The sequence below is a fragment of the Rhinolophus sinicus genome, chromosome 3 (genome assembly GCF_057876585.1).
Source record: "Rhinolophus sinicus isolate RSI-liver-muscle chromosome 3, RSI-T2T, whole genome shotgun sequence".
Taxonomy (NCBI): Eukaryota; Metazoa; Chordata; class Mammalia; order Chiroptera; family Rhinolophidae; genus Rhinolophus; species Rhinolophus sinicus.
This window is the reverse complement of record NC_142503.1, coordinates 49376895-49395969: the sequence shown is the minus strand read 5'-3', so window position 1 is coordinate 49395969 and position 19075 is coordinate 49376895. Positions and strand designations below refer to the sequence as shown.

General features: G+C 46.5%; 1 protein-coding gene across 2 annotated transcripts in view; it reads right to left on the bottom strand.

Annotated features, from left to right (window-relative positions):
* PDE8B (phosphodiesterase 8B) overlaps window positions 1-2587 on the bottom strand; it is a 228602-nt gene extending 226015 nt beyond the window's left edge. The window contains exon 1 of one of the 2 annotated variants that reach the window (XM_019728158.3): window positions 2348-2587. In XM_019728158.3, the coding sequence (XP_019583717.1) occupies window positions 2348-2383 (36 nt within the window). In that variant the 5' untranslated portion in view covers window positions 2384-2587. The remainder of the gene's footprint in view (window positions 1-2347) is intronic. The other variant, XM_019728159.3, reaches the window with a different exon arrangement.
* Window positions 2588-19075: the final 16488 nt, after the last annotated feature.

Sequence of the window (19075 nt, the reverse complement as noted above, 5' to 3'; positions counted from 1 at the left end):
GTAAAAAGGGTGATATTCATCTCTAGAACCTGAAGAAAGAAGGTTTCTTGTAGTTTGTGTTATATTTACTTCTGCTTTTTAAAAAAATCTCTTTTAACAAATTATCCAGTAATAAAACAAAATAAATCATCCTGTTTATTTCCCTCCCTGAAATTAAATAAAAAAGCAATGTTGTCTTTTTTTTAAGCAGTGCTTACCCCCCATAAACGCTAGCAATATTAGGCATTGCAATATTCCTAATTGTAAATCTTCTAAAGATAATTTTCTTATTTCATTTCCGAACTGATAAACTGTCTTTCGGAGAAGTTAATATTAACGGAGTCGTTCCCATGTAAATAAAATGTTTATCAGGTATACCCTAAGGTGCCTCCATGAGGTTTGCAGCACACTCGACCCTCTTCTACTGAGGGATGAATTCTACTCATTTCTCTAACAGGGTGGGTACGGCAAGGGTATTTCACAGGCACAGAAAGAACCTTTTATGTAACCGCACTCTAACTTAAACAGGACTTCCTATTTGAGGTCCTTCCCAGTGCATTCTGAGTATTAACTAAACCAGCCAGGCTTATTTCCACAGACCTTAAGCCTGAAAGATTTGTGGAGCTCTGTAAACAGACTGGAATTAAAGTTCAATTCACCCACAGTTCTGATCCAGTGTCTCTTCAGTCCATGGATGCGCTGTGGAACTAGTACAATCCAGACTATGCAGAAGTAGTGAGCAATCACAGGCTATCTAAGCTTGGCAAATTACTGCTACAGTAGACCTCAGCATTAAAGGTTCTTTTTGAACCTTTTGTTGCAGCGGACGCCCAGACAGGTTGTGTGGCTTGCCCAAAGTTTCACAGCTGGTGAGTGGTGCAATTAGGGCTGGAACTGGCTTCCCAATGCATGTTCTTTCCACTACTGGTGAAGTATCATTCTTCCAGTTTTTGCTTCTTGGAAAACTGAGCAAAGTTAAAGTAGCTCGTTCAAGGTCAGAGGGGCAGTCAAGCAGAACTGGCAATGCCAGCCAACAGACTACAAAATCCTAGAGGGAGAGTCCTCTGGCCCTCACCTACCCCCGCGGGCCCTGTGTAAATATTTTTGTTGATTGTCTCTCAGCATACGGTTTAGACGAAGTCTCTCTTCTAGGTCAGCACGACGTGTTTAACTTCAGGTGCTGCTCAGAGCGTCTGTTACTGTCAGAGCAGGCACGCCCCCCAGCGCCCTGACCTGACGGCCGCCTGCAAAGTTTGAGGGTAGGGGCCCGGGGAAGAGAGGGGGTAGGGGGCAGATAGATACCCACTGTTCTACAGCGGGGGTCTTGCAGCCCTAGCGACTTGAAGTTCCCCCATAGCAACTCGTCAGTGACATTTTTCTGGAGTTGGCAACCTGAAGACGATAAATTGGTATCAGATTGAAGTGGAAGCGACTCTAGTCTAGAGACCATACAGAGAAGCCTACTGGAGACTGAGGACACCTAGCCGAGCCTTTATAAAGGGTGGTGCAAGCCTCACCTCCCGCAACAGTCCAGGGGACCGCGTCTATTTGATCCTGGTAACTAAGTGCACTTCAGGCTACCTCCTGCCGCCCAGGAGACCGGCCCCAAGTTCACAGTGGCAGCGCTTGCACCACAGACATCTCTCGTAAGCACTTTCCTATGACCCAAGGCATGAGACTCTTCTCTGCACCCACGTTCCATCTCACCCACATGAGGCTCACACTCGGTCTGCACAGCGAGCGTTGTCCCAGGAGCTGCACGTGCGGGTGGGAGTGAGTCGCAGAATCACACGGTCACGAGCACTTTAAGTGTGTGTGGGCACTGAGGCTTTCTGTGAGGGAATACATCCCTCCTCGCCCCATTCTGCAGCTGGCGGCGGTTCGCTTCCCGGGAGAGGAGGCAGCTACGCAGCCACTGGAAGCACGGGGAGGAAAGCAGGGGCACCGCGGTGGCGCAGAGAGCGTGGGAACTCGGGGCGCAACAGGAGCCAGCAGAGCCGGCCGGTCCTCGCAGTCGCTGGGCTAACGCCTGGGAAAGCGCCGCGGCAGCAGTGCGGCACCGTACCTACGCGCACGGCGGCTGGGGGTGGGCGATTGTTATGATTTGGAATTTTAAGCCGGGTGATTACACCAGACACTTGTACTTGCCTTCTGGAATAGAAGAAGGGAGTTGGGCACCGGGACACCCAGAGACTCGTGGCAAAAAGAAAATATAAACTCTCCCCAGCAGTAGGGGTGCCTGAAAGGGGGCCCAGGGACAGCTCTGAGCTTATTAGGCCCCCTGGGCACCCTGCTCAGCTCGCACCCGTGCCCAGGTGCCCAGCTGGAAGGGGACTGCCCTCAGACATGCAGACCCGGGGACGCTCACCTGGCGGGTGCTCGGCCAGCAGCGCGGCGGGTCCATGCTGGCGGCAGCGGCAGCTGGGCGCCCCGGAGGTGCCGGTGTTCCACGCCACAGCCCGACACAGAGGGCACAGGGCTACTGCACCCCGCACCCCGGGCCCGGTGAACACGTGAAGGGTCTAGTGGATCCGAGGGACTCTGGCTGGCAGCCTGAGCCTCTTTGCGCCTTCACTCTGGAGGCACGTCCCGAGGCCGGCGGGTGCCTGGGTCCTAACGCCCCTCCCAGTATGCAGAGCCCCAACTTTGAGCCCTACTAAGGCCCCCACCTCCCCTAGCTACTCTGCTCCCTGCAGCGCCTCTCTCACCCTGAGGGGAATCCGAGTCTTGCTGGAACTGCTGATCCTGGCGCCTTTCTCGGTACTCGGGATTTGGGGGCTGCCTGCTCACCGGTCCCACCATTCTCCTTTCTCCTGTCCTTGTGCTTAAACCACCAAGAAAACACTGAAGGATCAGATTTTCCTCATCCCTCAACTCAAATTCATATACACTATTATTTCAAAGAGATTCTAAAGTCAGAGACAGTCATTATAAATATATGTGATATATAACAAAGGTTGTTCTTACTCAAAGTAGAGAACTTTTGTATTCAAATGAATACATAAACAACGTGTGTGTGTTATCCCTCAGTCTTAATTGTCTGGACAATTTACTATTGTGAGTCAAATGTGAGTCAAACCAAAGGTGCTGCTACCCTTCTTGTCCCCCCTCCTATTCAGTTTAGGGAGCTGGAATCAAAGGTTGGGCAGGTAATATGAAGCTTTCCGGCTCTTTCAAAAAGTAATAAATTGTAGCTAGTTAAATGCCTCAGCTGCAAATAAACCAGGCATCTTTCTCCTGGTTATTATCACACCTGCCCCATACCTGTCTCCTGTAGGGGGGAGGGGTTTCTAATATAGACCTAGAGCATTTGCAAAAGCCTTTCCTTTCACAGCTTCCCACAGTCAGTCCAGCCAAAAACCAAGATCAACAACAGCAATCTTTTCCTGCTGACTTTCTCACCCAGAGAGGCTGAGGAGAATCCAATGACACAAAAGAAAAACACATCATTTTTAAAGCAAAACCTAGTTCATAGTATATGAAAAGAGACAAAGAGAAACATTATTATTTTGGTATATTATAATATATGAAGGCCTACAATAAAGCATGAAAGCAGTATGAATTTAGCCTTTATAGACTTTTTTTTTAAGGAACTCAAAGTATTTTCCCGCATAAGCACTCCTTTCTGTGGCCCCAAACTATTCCCACCTTCCGGTGTTCATGCCTTTGTGGAATCCCCTCCCCTTGCATGTTAGGCAACATGTGACTTGCTTGCTACCCACAGAGTATGGCAACGGTGGTGGGATGTCACTTCAGTGATTATGTTACAGTCTTGCTAGAAAATTCTCTCTTGCTGGCTTTGATAAAGTAAGCAGCCATATTGGGGAGGCCACGGGGCAAGGAACTGATGGTGCCCCTGGCCAAGAGCCAGTTAGAAATGGAGGCATTTAGTCCAACAAACTGAGAGAAACTATGTCCTGCCAACAACCAGGAGAGGTTGAAAGTGAACCCTTCCCTAGTGAAGCCTTGAGATGAGACTGCAGCCCCCACCCCCCCAGCTAACGCAGGGGACCCACTAAAGCTATACCAAGACTTCTGACCCACAAAAACTGTGAGATAATAAATGTGTGTTGTTTAAGCCACAAAATTTGTGGTAATTATTGTACAATAAAATAACTAATACACTTCCTCCTTCCACAGCTATTATAGAAAAGTGAGGCAAAAGGGGATTAGGTAGAAGGGCTAAAGTCATTTGAATTAGCAGCATAATCTACCATTGTTTCAGTCACAGCCTCTTTAGACCCTGTATTGACTAGAAAAACCAGAACAGCAAACAGACATAAGAAGATGAAAGCTCTAGTTCAAGTTGAGATCTGGTGGGGAGTAAAGCAACTGAAGAAGTTTAAGAAGGTCTCAGGCAAAAAATAACCCAGCAGGTAAAAGGATGGTTTGAAAAACTCAGGGTAAATTAACCCAAGCAAAAGCACAGATATTTTCAGGAAGAAAAGTAAATAAAAGGAGAACGAGAAAGAGAAAAACAATAACAAAGAGACAATGAGGAAAGGTAAAGGCACCAAACCCTCTGAATCCCTTTTCTAATTATATATGAATGAAGAAACAGAAGCCATATGATTCGCTCCTGTAAATATGGGGATTTTCCAGAAGAGCTGCTCAAGAAGTACTAGGAGGTTATCTACACACAGTACATGCCTGTGCAACGAACAGGTTGTCTACTGTCCCCAAGATAGTGCATAAAAACAGATGGTGTCTCAAACTATGAACCAGAGTTCTGAGGGTTTGCACATATTCATTAGATTTTAAGAGTCTTTGGATGCCTAATGTTTAAGAGTTTTCTACTCCATCCTTGTTATAATACAGCAAAATTGAGCCCAACACTTAATCCATCGGATATGTATTTTCTGCTATCTATCTTGAAGGGGATTATAGAGTGGTGTATGATTTTTAAAGAGGAAGAGAAAAAGGGAATAAAGGAGAGACGAAAAGGAAAGAAAGAAGGAAGCAGAAAGCACCACCTCCCTACAAATCTAGTAGTAAACGCTACTAACTACTCTCCACATTCAAAGTATAGCTATCTGGCTTTCCTCCTCTCCCTTGATCTCCATGCCAACCAGTCACCACTTCCATTGTACTATCACTGGCCCGTCCCTCCTTTTGCACCTCTATTACCAGGAGTGGAACAGAACCTATCTGGGCTCCTGACATCGCCCTCTGGACCAAAGTAGGTGCCTAGGCCACAGCCCACACGGCATAATTTAACTCGGAGGTGCTAGAGCCCACTCCACCTTCAACTCACGCCCATAATGTCTCCCCCACTCAGATTTCACAGGGCTTGAAATTTCCTCAAAATGTTTTTTTTTTTCCCTCTAATTGGATCAGCACTGCTCTATCCTAAAATTTAAAACTCTAAATATTTACATTTGCAGTAACTCTTTGTGCCTCTTAAACCTTCGTAAGACTGTACCTTCTGAAGAGTAACTTCACACACTGCTTACTTCAAGAGTAGACATTACTGGGGTGAAAGGAAATGGGCAGCAAAAACTAACTTCACCCATTTCCCAGCTTTGTCTATGGCCCTATGTGTCTAGCTGTTTGGAATATGAAAGGGAGTAAGGCAGCAGCTGTTGGCTGCTGGCGTTCTGGTGCCCCACACACGCAGTGGAATCTACCTGTTTCAGGCCTATAACCAATAAGCAGAGATATGGGGGAGGAAACAAGTAGTTTTCTCATGGGAAATAGAAGCCTGACCACTGAGGGGTGGAAAAGCAGCGGTCATCTATGGACAACATGACTTTGGTTCCACTCACGAGATTAGAACCAACACGCTGCACCATTTAGTTCCCTTTGTACGTATCATTCATCATTCTTCTTTGAAGACTGGATGAAATGTTGATGGTGCTGACGAGCTGGGGCTTGCCACGGTGTGGAAGACTAGTACAATCAAGTGCTACCAGGGTTTGATAATTTCTGGAGAAATTAAGTCCATGGTTTAGCTTCCATGATCATCAATGTAACCGGCATACACGCATTAAACTCCCCTTGCAATTCTTCCATCCAGTTAGCATAGCATTATCCCAATTTCACCAGCTCTGTTCCGAACAAAGGAATACACAAATAATACATAACTGTCCTGACAACAGAGGGGCAGACTTTGGTGTCACCTGTGGACTCCCTCACTCTAATCTATGAGTAGATTCAAGATTCTAGCCCCTGTTTTTTCTAATAACATGGAAATCTCAGATGGACTCAACCAAAGCTACTCTGAGGAAACTAAACATATCTCTGACAAAATTCTAGACCAGACATTCTCCAGACTGGATGCCTGCCTCCAAAATGGCTCAAGACAAGAGAGAAAAGAATAGAAAATTCAGAGTAAATCTGCAGTTGTCACATGGGTGGGCATTAGCCCTGTGGCCTGGAGTTATACATTTGCAAAGATTAAATGTGGACTTGGAAGTTCAGTGTTATTAATAAAATGTCTCATTAGTATTTATCAGCAGGATATCATAAGTATTAATGATGAAAGCCTTGCACTTTTGTCTGAGGAGAGGCCGCAATGTCAAGTGGCTGCCACACATTCCTTTAAGTGTGTTTGAGAGCCAAGCCCCTCCCAGCCCCTCCCACTCTTCATTGATACTTACACTACATCCAAAATATCTAGATAGCTAGAGAGGTATTTCTAGCAGAGGCAAATTTGTTCAATTATATATTCATTCATCCACTCAACAAATACTTTTGAGCAACTATGGTACACCAGGAAAGACTTTAGGTGCTGAGGACAGACTGAAAACAGCATGAATCCTCGTGGTCACAATGCTTACATTCTAGTGGAGGAAAGAGGGAGAATTTAAAGAAATAAATAAAAAAGATCATACTATCATCTAAAGAGAATAAAACAAATTACTGACAGAAAGAGCCTGAAGGGGACGCCACTTCAGTTTGGGAGGTCAGAGAAGGCTTCCCTGGGAAGGGACATTTGAACTGACACAGGATTACCCCCACGGAGCTGGGGATGCAGGGGGCGGGGGGGGGGGGGGGAATACTAGGGAGGGGAAGAGTACATGCAAAACCTTCAAGGCAGAAACACTCTTGGTTAAGTTCAAAGAAGAAACAGGAGGCTCCGCGGCCAGGTGCAACAGAAAGGCTTGCCGTGGGTTTAAGCAGAGAAGAAACACCATATGATTCGCTTGTTGAAAAGATCACTGTGGCCACTGTGGGAAGAATCAATTCTCGGGGGTTAAGGGTGGAAACTGGTAGGGCAGGAGGAGGCTGTTGCAGTAATCCAAGTGAGAGATGGCGGTGACTAGAGAGAAAGCAGCACGGACTGATAGAAACGTCAGGTTCAGGGAGCGTGCATGCATTTTGAATGTAAGGCTGACAGGACGTGGGATGGACTGCATGTGGGGAGTGGAATGAGGAGAGAGAGGAAAACAACGATAACCCCTACGTTTTTGGCTTGAGTGGTTGTGTGGATTGAGTGGTGGTGCCATTTTCTGAGATGGGGAAGGGTGGGGGAGGAGCAGGAGCAGGAAAAGAATGGGTAGGACATCAAGAGCCCCGCTTTGGCCTTGTTCAGTGCGAGTCTCTGTTAGACATGGAAGTGAAGATGTCAAGGAGGCAGCTGGATCTATGTCTGGGACTCAGTAGAAAGGTCAGGGCTGGAGCTATCAATTTGGGAGCCATCAGTGTGTACATGCTGCTCTAAGCCAGGGGGCTGGAGAGGTCACCTAAGGAGGGTACGGAATCAGAAAGGAGAAAAGGGTGGAGAACACACTCGGGGCATGCTGGCTCTTGGAGATTGAGCAGAGGAGATGCCAGCAATGAGCCTTAGGAGCTGAGGCCTATGTGATAGGAGAAAAACTCATCAAAGAGAATGAAACTCTTGAATGACTCGTCCACTGATATGAAGAGCTGGAACATGGGGAATTCCTGAAAGATTTTACACAAAGAGTAGACCTGGAGGTTTGCACATTATAAAGCTAAATCTGGGGGTGGCGGGAAGCATGGATTAGAGAAGACTGACGGGACACAGAGATAATTAATAATATCCAGACAGAGCGGAGGAGAGCCTGAAGTAGAACACTGGCGTTAGGAATGGAGAGGAGTGGCAGAACAGCAGCGAAATACCCGGTAACCCATGGGCTGTGGGCAGGCAACACGTGGGTGCTAGTGCCTCCCACATAGACAGATGTTGGTCTGAGAGCAAGCACTCCGGTGAGCAGTGCTGAGTACACGGGGTCTGAGGTATCCTGTGGAACACACAGGAGAGATGCCTAATAGGTAAGAGGACACGGGTCTTCAGGTGACAGGAAATGTTTGGGTTGGAGCTAAAAGTTCAGGCATATTAGTAAACACGGAAACTTTGAGTGGGAGAGCTAAGGATCTAGCCTTTCAAGAAAGAGGTGAACAGAGAGGGGATGGGATACAGGAGGGTTCAGCAGATGGCCAGAAGGTAAAACAATCACTCTCTGGCCAGAGCTTGGCCTCAGCATAACTTCTTCCAGGCCAAGGACTTTGAAAATGTAAATATCTTGAAGGCTCCAAATGGAGAATTACTCCCTAGCAGAAGTAATGTTCTTCTGGAAAAAGAAATGCAGCTACACACACACACACTCAACCCAGCAACACTTACTGGGGATGATGTTTCCCCTCCTTTAAAAAATGAGGCGAAGGGAGGAGGTAGTCAATTTAAAAACATTTCGTTTTCCTAAATTTATCTAAGAATTAAAACACATTTTAATCAAATTCTCACAAGTCTAACAGGGCCGACTTTTAAAAAGAAGGTAATAGAGATAAATTTTAAAAGAGGGCACTATAGATAAATTAAGAAAACTTTGCCCCTTAGATTATGACAAAACTCTTTTTATCCCTCTCTGCTCTTCCTCCCCAACTTATTTTTGCCTCCCATTATTAGTCATAGAACTCAAGTTGAGAACAAGAATTTCCTGATTAATAAAACCTCTGGGAATGAAGCAATTTTGTAACAAAATAGCCTATGTTTTAAAACCAGTCAACCCACCTTCATAAATCAGGTGGGTCAGTGTTAATATGTTTCATGCAGCCCGTACAACATTTCTGAGACCTTGTACCCTCATATTCAGTTGCCAGGGGCTAAAACAAACAAACACGAATAAATAAACATCCTCACACACTTACCATGTGTTTGCAAAGAGTTAAAGGCAAAGAGCACTGAGCCTTCAAAACAATTCTGCAGTCAGTGAGGTGTAGGCAGCCCCCAGCCTCCCTTCCTCACCTGTTCTCTCCACCTTCCAATCTAGATGCCGTTGTGTGGTGCCCTCCTCCCCTTTTGCTCCTCTTCTCTGGGGGAGGAGGGACTGGACACCCGCCCTGTGTTCACTCATTAGCTTACAGCACTTCGGTGTGAGTTCCTGTCCCAGGTTACCTCCTCAGCCAGTAATCTACATTACAAGTCCTGACCTAATGACTTACTACTTACTTTCTTACTTACTGAGGGGAGGGAGACGGGATGGAGGCTTTAGTAAATAGTAAAGATAAAATGAAAACAAAAAACAGAAAGAAAATGTGAAATTGACTGTGGTGATGGTTGCACATATCTGTGAATACACTAAAGGCCAGTGAGTTGTACACATTAAATGGGTGACTTGTATGGTTAAAAAAAAAAAACACAGAAAATACCACATTGGGGAAAAAAAAAGAAATGAACGGATGGAATGCTTCAGGACTACCCTTACCTACTGAGACAGCGGCCTGGGTGAGCTGTGGTCCGCTGCTCCCACAGCGGCCTGCACTAGTCCTGCACTTCCCTAATGCCATAGACATAGCTCCTGCAGGACCAAGCTCCTTGAGGACTGAGGCCCTGTTGGTCTTATGTTTTGGATTCCCAGACACAAAAGAAGCACTCAATAAATGTTCACTGAAAGAGCAAGTGGATGAATTCACTGAAGTTGGAATGCAGAGTCATGTTGCCCTTTTGACTGGAAAAAATTGAAAGATTGAAAGGAAATACCACCCTTTATCTCCACACCACCATTAAATGGCCTTTGTTCCCTGGGAGGTGCTAGAAACTTTGACCTAAAAGGTAGGAGAAGCAGGAAAACAAACTGTCATCATCTGCTTCTCATAGGTCCAAAAATATTAGCTCCTGACCCTAAGCTTGGGTTCTCCTGACCTAAGACTCCCAGATGCTCAATTTTTGGCGCCTGGTATGCTTGTTTCATCTATCACGTGTTTCAGACAAACACTGACTGGGGTGTACTAAGCTGCAGGCAGTGCTGGGCACTGAGGGACGAATGGCCTAGCCCTGCGTTCACCAGCCTTGCAATCTAGTTGAGCTACTATTTAGTGAGCTGTCTCAGCTAAAGACTCCTTCACCATCTACCCCTGCATCCAGCCATCCAATCTATTTCCTGTCTTTCTTCATTTTTATAAATTTCTGAGAGCCACATGAGTGTGTGAAACATATTTGTTAAATGAAGGCTTACTGTAGTTTGCAAGTATAGAAACAGTAAAGCTAAAGAGGATTGCGCTGGGTGGTCTGGTTGCCGCTCCAGATGGGCTCTCCAACCCTCCTCTGTGTCCTGGGAGGCTGACCTGGAGGGAATAGATCACTGGGCCCCCGGCCGTGGCTTCAAGTCCGTTGGGTTCAGCCAGTGGGAGGCACCACCCCAGGACTGGGCCCAGGCAGTTGCTGTGTCTCTTCTTGGCAACACAGAGCTCTTTCCAAGTTCCAGTGTCTGCTGCGTAGCTCCTTACCACCTGCCTAGGGATGTTACCAACCGCCTGGGGTGGTAACAACTTCTCGGCTCTCACAGCCCAGGGATACTGCACTTGTTGGTTTCCCTTAACCCTCCCCACAACGGTCCACACCTGTGTAGGTCAAGCCTTCATCTGTTTCCCGAAGGAACTCGGATACAAAAGCCATCTCTTTCAAGCTCCAGAGGTGGAATCATACTTTCAACCTGTAACATTCGTGGGTATTTGCACATTGTGATTTCACTACTGTTGGCCTATAAAGACTGATTTTTTAAAACATATCCTATGGCTTGGACAAAATTATGCCAAGATGAAGGTCAGAACTGAGATGCCAACTAAAATAAGTGTCCAAGGAACCAAGTGACAAATGCTTGACATTTCAAATTCCAAGAAGTCACAGCCAGTAGAATCAAGTTCAAACTTAGCTGTGAGGCTGACAGCTACCTAGTCCAGCTCTTTCCCCAAGTCATACCCTTAATTAGGACAAAATGCTGTTTCCAAGTAGCTCCCACCCCATTTGTTCACAAACCTCCCTCTGCCTGGAATATCTGCCCCCTACACTCATTTCTGTCTATCTAATCCCATCCCACGCTACAAGGCTTACTGCAGTGGCTTCTCCATAAATAGTCATACTTTCTATGATTATCCCCGTCAGAAAGTAGCTTGCGTTCCTCTACACACTTGGAGTATTCCGTCTGCACTCACTCATATCATCTACCACTTTCTTGCGTTAGAATTATTGTGTCTAGGTGTTTTTCTCACTCCTAAGCCTTGAAGAGCCCTGAGGGCAGGACAATGTCTCACATATCTTTGTTGCCCCCAAAGGATCTATTACAGCGCTTCAGAAATTAAATTTTCTAACTAAATGTTTGTTGATTGGCTAAATAAAGGAATGTATGAACAAATTAACAACCAAAATTATTTTCACTTGGGATGGTGATGTAATTTTTTCTGAGTCTCAGAAAACCAAGCCATATTTCACATTTTCATCCAGAAATAGCAAATTCATAAAAGCAATGGCACTATATTTGAGGAGAAATATTTTCAGATTGCTTCCATATGTGTTTCTATATATAACGGTTTATGCAATATTTTAAATCAAATTCAACACCATGTGGACATGTATCTTCTAGAAGCTCATAACGATGATTTAGGTCAGAGCTTAAAACAATAACAAAAAAGTTCTAAAAGAGACTTGTTCATTTATCCTTCAGTTCTGCTCATTCTCTAGATGTTTCCTTTCCAGTCTTGGCTCCGATGTCACTTTCTGTCTGTGACCTTCTCTGACTTCCCCAGGCAGAACTGCTCTCTCTCAGGAGGTTTTATTGCCCTTTGTACAGACCTTCCGTGAGGCTTTTATCCCACTGCTCTATGTTGTTTACGTGTCCGTCTCCCAGTGAGGCTGGGACCGCCTGAAGAGCAGGGACCCAGCCTCGATCACCTACCTCTGTCTTCCCAACACCTCACATAGTACCTGGCACAGAGAGAGGGCTCAATAAATGTGCTATGAATTGAACTGGCCTAATGCCAATTGCGTACTTTGGCTCCAAAACCCCAGCCCATGCTTTCTTTGGTTTGAAATCCTGTGACATTTACAATTCATGGAGGGAAACACACACACACCTGGTCTTTGGAAGTGGTATCCAGATTTCTTATCTATAGCCAATTATTTAACTGGATCCCAGTTTAGGTCATCATGGATCACTTCCACAGTAAATATTTTAGCTTGCCGCTACAGGACAGCACCTCAACACCTATTCGGGAACATACTCTCTTAGAGCTGAAACTGGGAACTTGAGACAAGGCCGTGTTTCAAGGAGGGAATGGAGGGAGGAAAGAAACCTAGAATCGACTGAGCATTTGCTCTGTGCTCAGTCTCTTTCATGCCTTATCCCTTTAAATCCTCACAAAATCTCAGGGTCAGCTCAGTTCTAGAAGCTCCATGTTGCATCAGGATATCTCCCAGGGTCAATGGAACCATTTTCCTTAGACACACTACCAGTCGAGGTGGCTCTGCTGGAGTGAGTTCAGGATGGGACAAGGGCCAGATTCATCTCTCACATCACCTCAAGCCACTGGCCCACAAACTCACGGCCTGGAAACATAACGACCTTTCCGTCCCCTGCAGCACCCCCACACCTTTCCCACTCGGGCGTGTTTGCACGCACTGCTCTCTCTGCCATGCTGACCTTCTCTTTCACTCTCTTCACCTGGCTAATTCCTACCTGTCTTCGCAGTTAGTGGTCCTCAAGGTGCGGTCTCCCAACCAGCAGTCTCGGCATCACCCAGGAGCTTATTAGAAACGCAAATTCTTGGGACCCACCTTAGACCTATTGACTCAGAAACTCTGGGGGTGGAATCCAGAAACCTATTTTACAGACAAGCTCTCCAGGTGATTCTGATGTACATTAAAATTTGAGAAGCACTGTTCTAGGCTTTATCTTAACCATCTCCTCCTCAGAGAGACGTTCCGTGAGCCCTGCTCCCCAATCTGTATTAGATCCCCAGTTATTCTTTCTCATAATACCTATTCATGTATCACAGTCTGCAAATTATATAACTGTAGGTGTGCTTGTTTAAAATCTATCTTCTTCACCAGATTCTGAGTTCCATGAAGGCAGGGAACATGTATACCCAAAGCCTTTCACCACACCTGCCACACAGGAAGTACTCAATCAATGCCTATTTATTGCTCAGCTTTTCCTAACCGTCACCTGCTCATGAGCCAACCTGGCTGTGAGACCCTGAAGCACTTCTTGAGCCCACGCTGTGGGCTTGGGCCTCTAGCCATGGAAGACATAGCATAAAAGATAAGCGAACCTCATTCATTCACCATCCAGAGAGAAGACCACCCACAACCCCTTGTGTCTCAGCTGCTCGTTCCATTACTGAGAAACCACATGTGTCAATGGGGGAGGGGTGGGAGAAGGAGGGCATTTAGGCCATTCTTTGTTTATCAATAGTTTGAGTAAACAACTTAGTGAAGGAAGAGATCAAAACTCTTAGCTATATGAGATTTTCATATTCTCAGTGAATTGCGACCACTCTTGTTTTTCACTTGGAGCCCACACCGATGCCTCACTGTCTCTGTTAACCAGTGACTTATTCTTCTCTTTCAGGCCTCATGTGGAATCAAGCTTCGCTTTCCACCTGGGCTTCATCAGATAGGTAAGATGTTTGGATTTCAATTTCCTCAGAAAAATAATGTTTTAATATACATATTTTTCTCCTGATGGTTGATGGAACAGTCCTGTGAGATGCCTCTGAACAACAGTGTCACTCAATGCTTTTCCGAGCCTAGTCTTCACATTACACAGGGACACCTAGGACAACACCCCGGGGATTGTGGGTAGCTGACAGCTGGAGGCCATGACAGAGGTTGAAGGATGACAGAAGGGGTCGGGGCCTTGTTCTGGGGATTCTGGCTCAGGGTAAAGTGTGCTATGTATCCTAAACCACACCTCAATGCTCCCTCCCCCGGCCGCGAGACAAAATCAGGTTCACACGAACCTCCAAGGCAGACTAAAGGCAGAAACAATCCTGGCAGAGGCTGTCCCATCCCCAAACCAGCTCCGCCATGGAGAGCACAGCGAGGATCAGGCCAGCCCTGATTCCATGTTCCTTAGCTCTTCTAACACCTGTTCACAAAGACAATTCCTCTCCCCAAACTGTGTCCCTGGGTCCTGGGCATCACCACCCCTCCATCTCACATCTTAATCAACAGTCATAACTGTTCAGTCAGCATTCAGATTCCCAACCTTTGCAGCCTGTCACAAAGAAAACACAGAGAGGTGGAACTACCTGACTGGGCTAAGACTTAAAAGCAAACCCCCTGTGGGGCTCTCCAATCCCCAGTCCGAGTGGGGAAGGTGAGGGAGCCCCTACCTTGTGCTTGATGCCGCAGACATAGTTTGTCTTCCTAATCTCATTCAAATGCCACAATAATTCTATGTGACAGGCTCAGTATCTCCCTTTTACAGATGTGGAAACTGAGGCTTAGAGAATTTAAGAACCTTCCCCAAATCACAGAGCTAATAAGGAAGTACTTGGACACTGGACTGTCTGCCTATAACTTCCTTGCACTTGTTCCAAATGACCCTCCAATGAGCCTTGGGAAAGGGATTTCTAAGTGACACCAGCATCCCACTATGGAACCTAGATCTCATCCACTTATACTATCCTGAGCCCATGGAGTCCACTTAGTGTTTCCTCATCACCATACCTGTATATCCTGCAGCCTTGTGTTACTTCTGTACTTTTTGGCTGATGCAAATGGCCCGTGTCTCACTCATACCTCCTTGCCCTTGGACCCCATCTCCACCCCAGAACCTACTAGAAGCACTTGATAGACTCGCCCCTGGAAAGCATTTGAGATGAGCTGATTAAACAGACACAGGCTTTCATTCAGAATTGGGTCTATGGTGGGCTATCGCAGATGTAATTCTAAAGGCGTAGGCCTAAGCCGTTGCACGTAAAGACAGCCCTTAGCTCCCCAAGCAATTCCTAGGTTGTGGGGCACTTAGGGGTGAGATACCAGGACAGTTTTGAAGGTGTTCCCTCTGGTTTCCCACACTATTTTGGTACTATTTTTACCTAAACTGACTGAGAACAGGGACACAGAAGTAGAAGGCAACACCAAGTCAAGCATATGAACTATCATATATTCAGTAACACACAGATCTGATTTTGTTGGTGCTATGGGAAACCTTTGCTTCAAAAACAAAAGAAAACAAACAAGACATCCAAAGTAAATGTAGTGAAAACTCACTGATACCCATTTCTAAATATCCAGGAAGACTTCAGGACAGGAGTTGGCACTGTGCCATCTCTCAGGGCGGGGCTATCCTTGTGCTTCTTGGTTTTCAAATCCTCAGATTGTTGGTTTACTAACTGGGAAGGCCTGCGGCCTCTCTTATCAGGCCTTTGCATCAGAACCTTGAATAACAAACATCTTCTGAACTGAGTATAAGGAAGTTGAGATTTCTCTGGGGTCAGAGGCTGAAAAACATTGTCGAAAAGCTGGCAACAGGAGGCCCTACTGAAAGAGTGGTGGGTCTGTTGAAGACCCAGGCAGAGCTTTCATCTCAGGGTGGGAAGACGATCTGTTAGAGACACTGAGTCTGGATCTGAGGCCATAGGAGGGAATGGAGGGAGACTGGCTGTACAGCCGGACGCAGCCCGAGTCCTGCAGCACAGCAGGGGTGAAGCCTGCTCTGTTCATTTGCTGGACATACATGCCATTTTCTCCTCCATCCTAGGCACACCCCCAAAGGCGCTTCTGCACATGGGGACATAACTGCTTCTGTTCCAGTGTCCCCTAATTGTTCCTGCCATCCCTTCCGGATCCATCTCTGCTCCTAAACCTGTCGTGTCCCTGTGGGGCCCCACCAGGGGTTGGACAGCAGAGTGGTCCCTGCACAGGCGGTTCTGGGCCAGGGAGCTGGAACCATGCTCCTGGTGCCAGAGCCCAGTTTCATGCCCAGACAGTGACCGGGGCTCTGTGCCAAGGCTGCCATACGGCCTCACTGCTCCCTGGCCTCCCTCCAGCACCTGTGCCAGGAAGGAACAGCCTGTCACCAGGGAGGAGTGGGCAACTGAATGCCTCAAGCTCTGACTTCTCAGGCAGCCATGCCCTGTGGGAGCGTGCTCCCTTTTGCCCTTTTGATGGTCACTTCATAGGTTCGAACGAAGGGCAGGCAGTTGGGAAGACAGGCACCAATCCTGTAGGGCCCAGGCTTCACATTTAAAATACTGTTTTCCAGGTTCGGGCACAAATTCACTTGTCATCACTTGGGTCTTAACAGAGGGAAAAATACAATGGAAAATTAGATCCTGTGTCACAGTGTCATGGGTATAAATAAAATGAAAGGCAAGCCTGACGTCAGTAATGAGGAGTCTCACATTCCACTTCACGTCCTCATCATCAAAGAGGCAGCTCAATTTACCCCCGTGGGTGGTGGGAACTGGTCAGTGTACACAGGGGCGGGCCCTGACACCGTGGGGCCCATGCTTCTTTCTCCCTCAAGATTATACAGGAGCCCTGGGCCTCACTCACGGTGCTGGGTGTTCCCTGGGTATGCAGTGGCATTCCTAGCAGACGGCACAATTCTTCTACTCACGCCCTCAGCTTCTCCCAGTCTATATTGTTCCACTTAAATATCCCTTCTCAGGGGCAGCCAGCTTGTCCCTTCACCAGACTCCCTGGGGATATGTTGAGGGGACATTTCTCTTCCTAGAGAAGAGAAAGGAGAATGCAGGAGGGGAGAGCTGAGTGCTGTCTTGCAAGGGACAGAGCTGGTGTAGATGGTGGTCTCCGCTACTCCCTTAACTGAGATGTGCCACTGAAAAGTGGTGTGCAAATCAGCCTGGGGGTGTTGATTCTATTATAGACATATTCTGGAGTACGATGATCTACAGGAACCCCATGCTAAACAACTCCATACTTCAAACTTTCCCCTCCAACCAAGTTCTCTTTGTAAACCTAGCTATTCCTCTATTAGGCTTTTCTCAAAGTGTTACGCATCCTTGAACCCCACAGCCAAAAACAGACATGGTCTGGTGTACAACCTAACACCCGTTATCATCAAAGGGCGTCTGATTTCAAAGCATACTGAGGAATGCTGACGAGCAGTGCCACACATAGGAATCAACCAATAACTGGCTTTAGACTTTGACTCTTGGGGGTGTCACTGCATCTAGAATAGTTGGTAGAGTCTCTTCCCGATTCACATGCTATGAGTCAAGCACTCAGATGATAACTCTTTGTTTTGAAATCACTACATTCAACAAGCATTTGTGGAACTCTCCCCTGTACTGGCGACTCTGCTGGTGCTGGGTCTGTCGAGATGAGTAGGACACAACTCTGGCCATTTCTAGGCCATTTCAACTCTGGGAAGGATGTGGTTAACAGCGGTGGAGCGCAGGGCAAAGAGAGTGTCCAATAGAGAAGTTTACAACACACTTCCACCACTTCCTGGCAGCATGACTTTGCCTACCTCAGAGGTGCACGGGCATTGCATGAAGCAGCCAAAGGAACATGGTGTCGGGGTCCTGACAGGTGCTCTAGGGTGCCAGTGCCCTTCCCCGTTCCTCACTCTCCAGCACTGCATCTGCTGCCTTAAAAAGGAAGTACAAAACGGCAAAGAAAATTACCGTTGCATAGACACACAAGGTTGTGTTTATTCTCTCACCCCACCCTACACACACACACACACACACACACACACACACGCACACGCACACGCACACGCACGCACGCACTTTAACCTAGCTTTTGATAGGTGTGATTATTCCAGGCCACAAATTACAGTGTTATTTTTAGAACTAGGTTTCTAACTCTGCTGCACTCAAGAAGAAATAGATTGGATTGATAATGGACCGAAATGCCATTTGCTCATTTTCTTCTCCCTGTGTCCTCAGTGGGGCAGGATTTGGTAGCACCTGGACCTCGGGCACTTCTCATTTTGTGTCCCATTACTGCTACTGAGGACGGCTCTGTGGACTAAATTCCGGGAGATCTACTTTATAAGACGTTTCTGAGACCACAGAGGTTTTGTTCCTTTGCTCCTCATCTCATGGGGAAATGATGTTCTTCAAAAATTGTGCCAGAACTGGCCCAGGGCAAAATTGTGAAGTGCAAGGAATTGGTTCCCTCCTCTCATCTTTTCTGCTTCTTCTCCGCATCCTAAGCATCCGGCATCCAAATACCACACCTGGCTTCTAGAACCTTCAGTGATAGTCCCTGTCTGTTTGGACAGTTCCTGTCCCAAGCTATCATCTTCCTTACATCTCAAAACTTACTCTTCCTATAACTCTTCCCTCCCAGATCTTCTACCTGCTAGATGGATATGGGTCATCCATGAAGTGAAATGGAAATTTTATGCCAGGAGGGTGAAGATTTGGGGTTTTTTTTGTTTGTTTGTTTTATTCTTTGTTGCTGTGATAGTTAAAGAAGCCTAGTTGTTTGTCTCAGGCACAGTTTAGGCTCTTCTCCTGCCAGGGGAGGGGGAAGGAGGAGGCAGGAGCCTTGTACTCTCCTTAGAGGTTGGGTGTTCTACTAACACACTGAGAGTTTTGTTCTTCTCCTGCGGACCCAGGGTATGCTGGAGCCAGCCTGTACTGGCTCACGATCTCAGGAATTCTGCCAGATAGTTGTTAAACACTGCCGTTATTAAAAGTTAAATTATATAAGCATACAATTAAATAAATTATATGAAAAACAAAAGTAATATTTAAACCTCATCATTTCCTAATTATTTCATTACTCTTATCTATGCACTTGAAGTTATTTATGTCCATTGGATCTCTAGGATGAGAATACTACATATGGTGGAGTACTGTACCTCTCTTCCCAATTCCTTGTTCAATAACATCACACTGGTCGCTTGAACTCAGCCATGGTGGG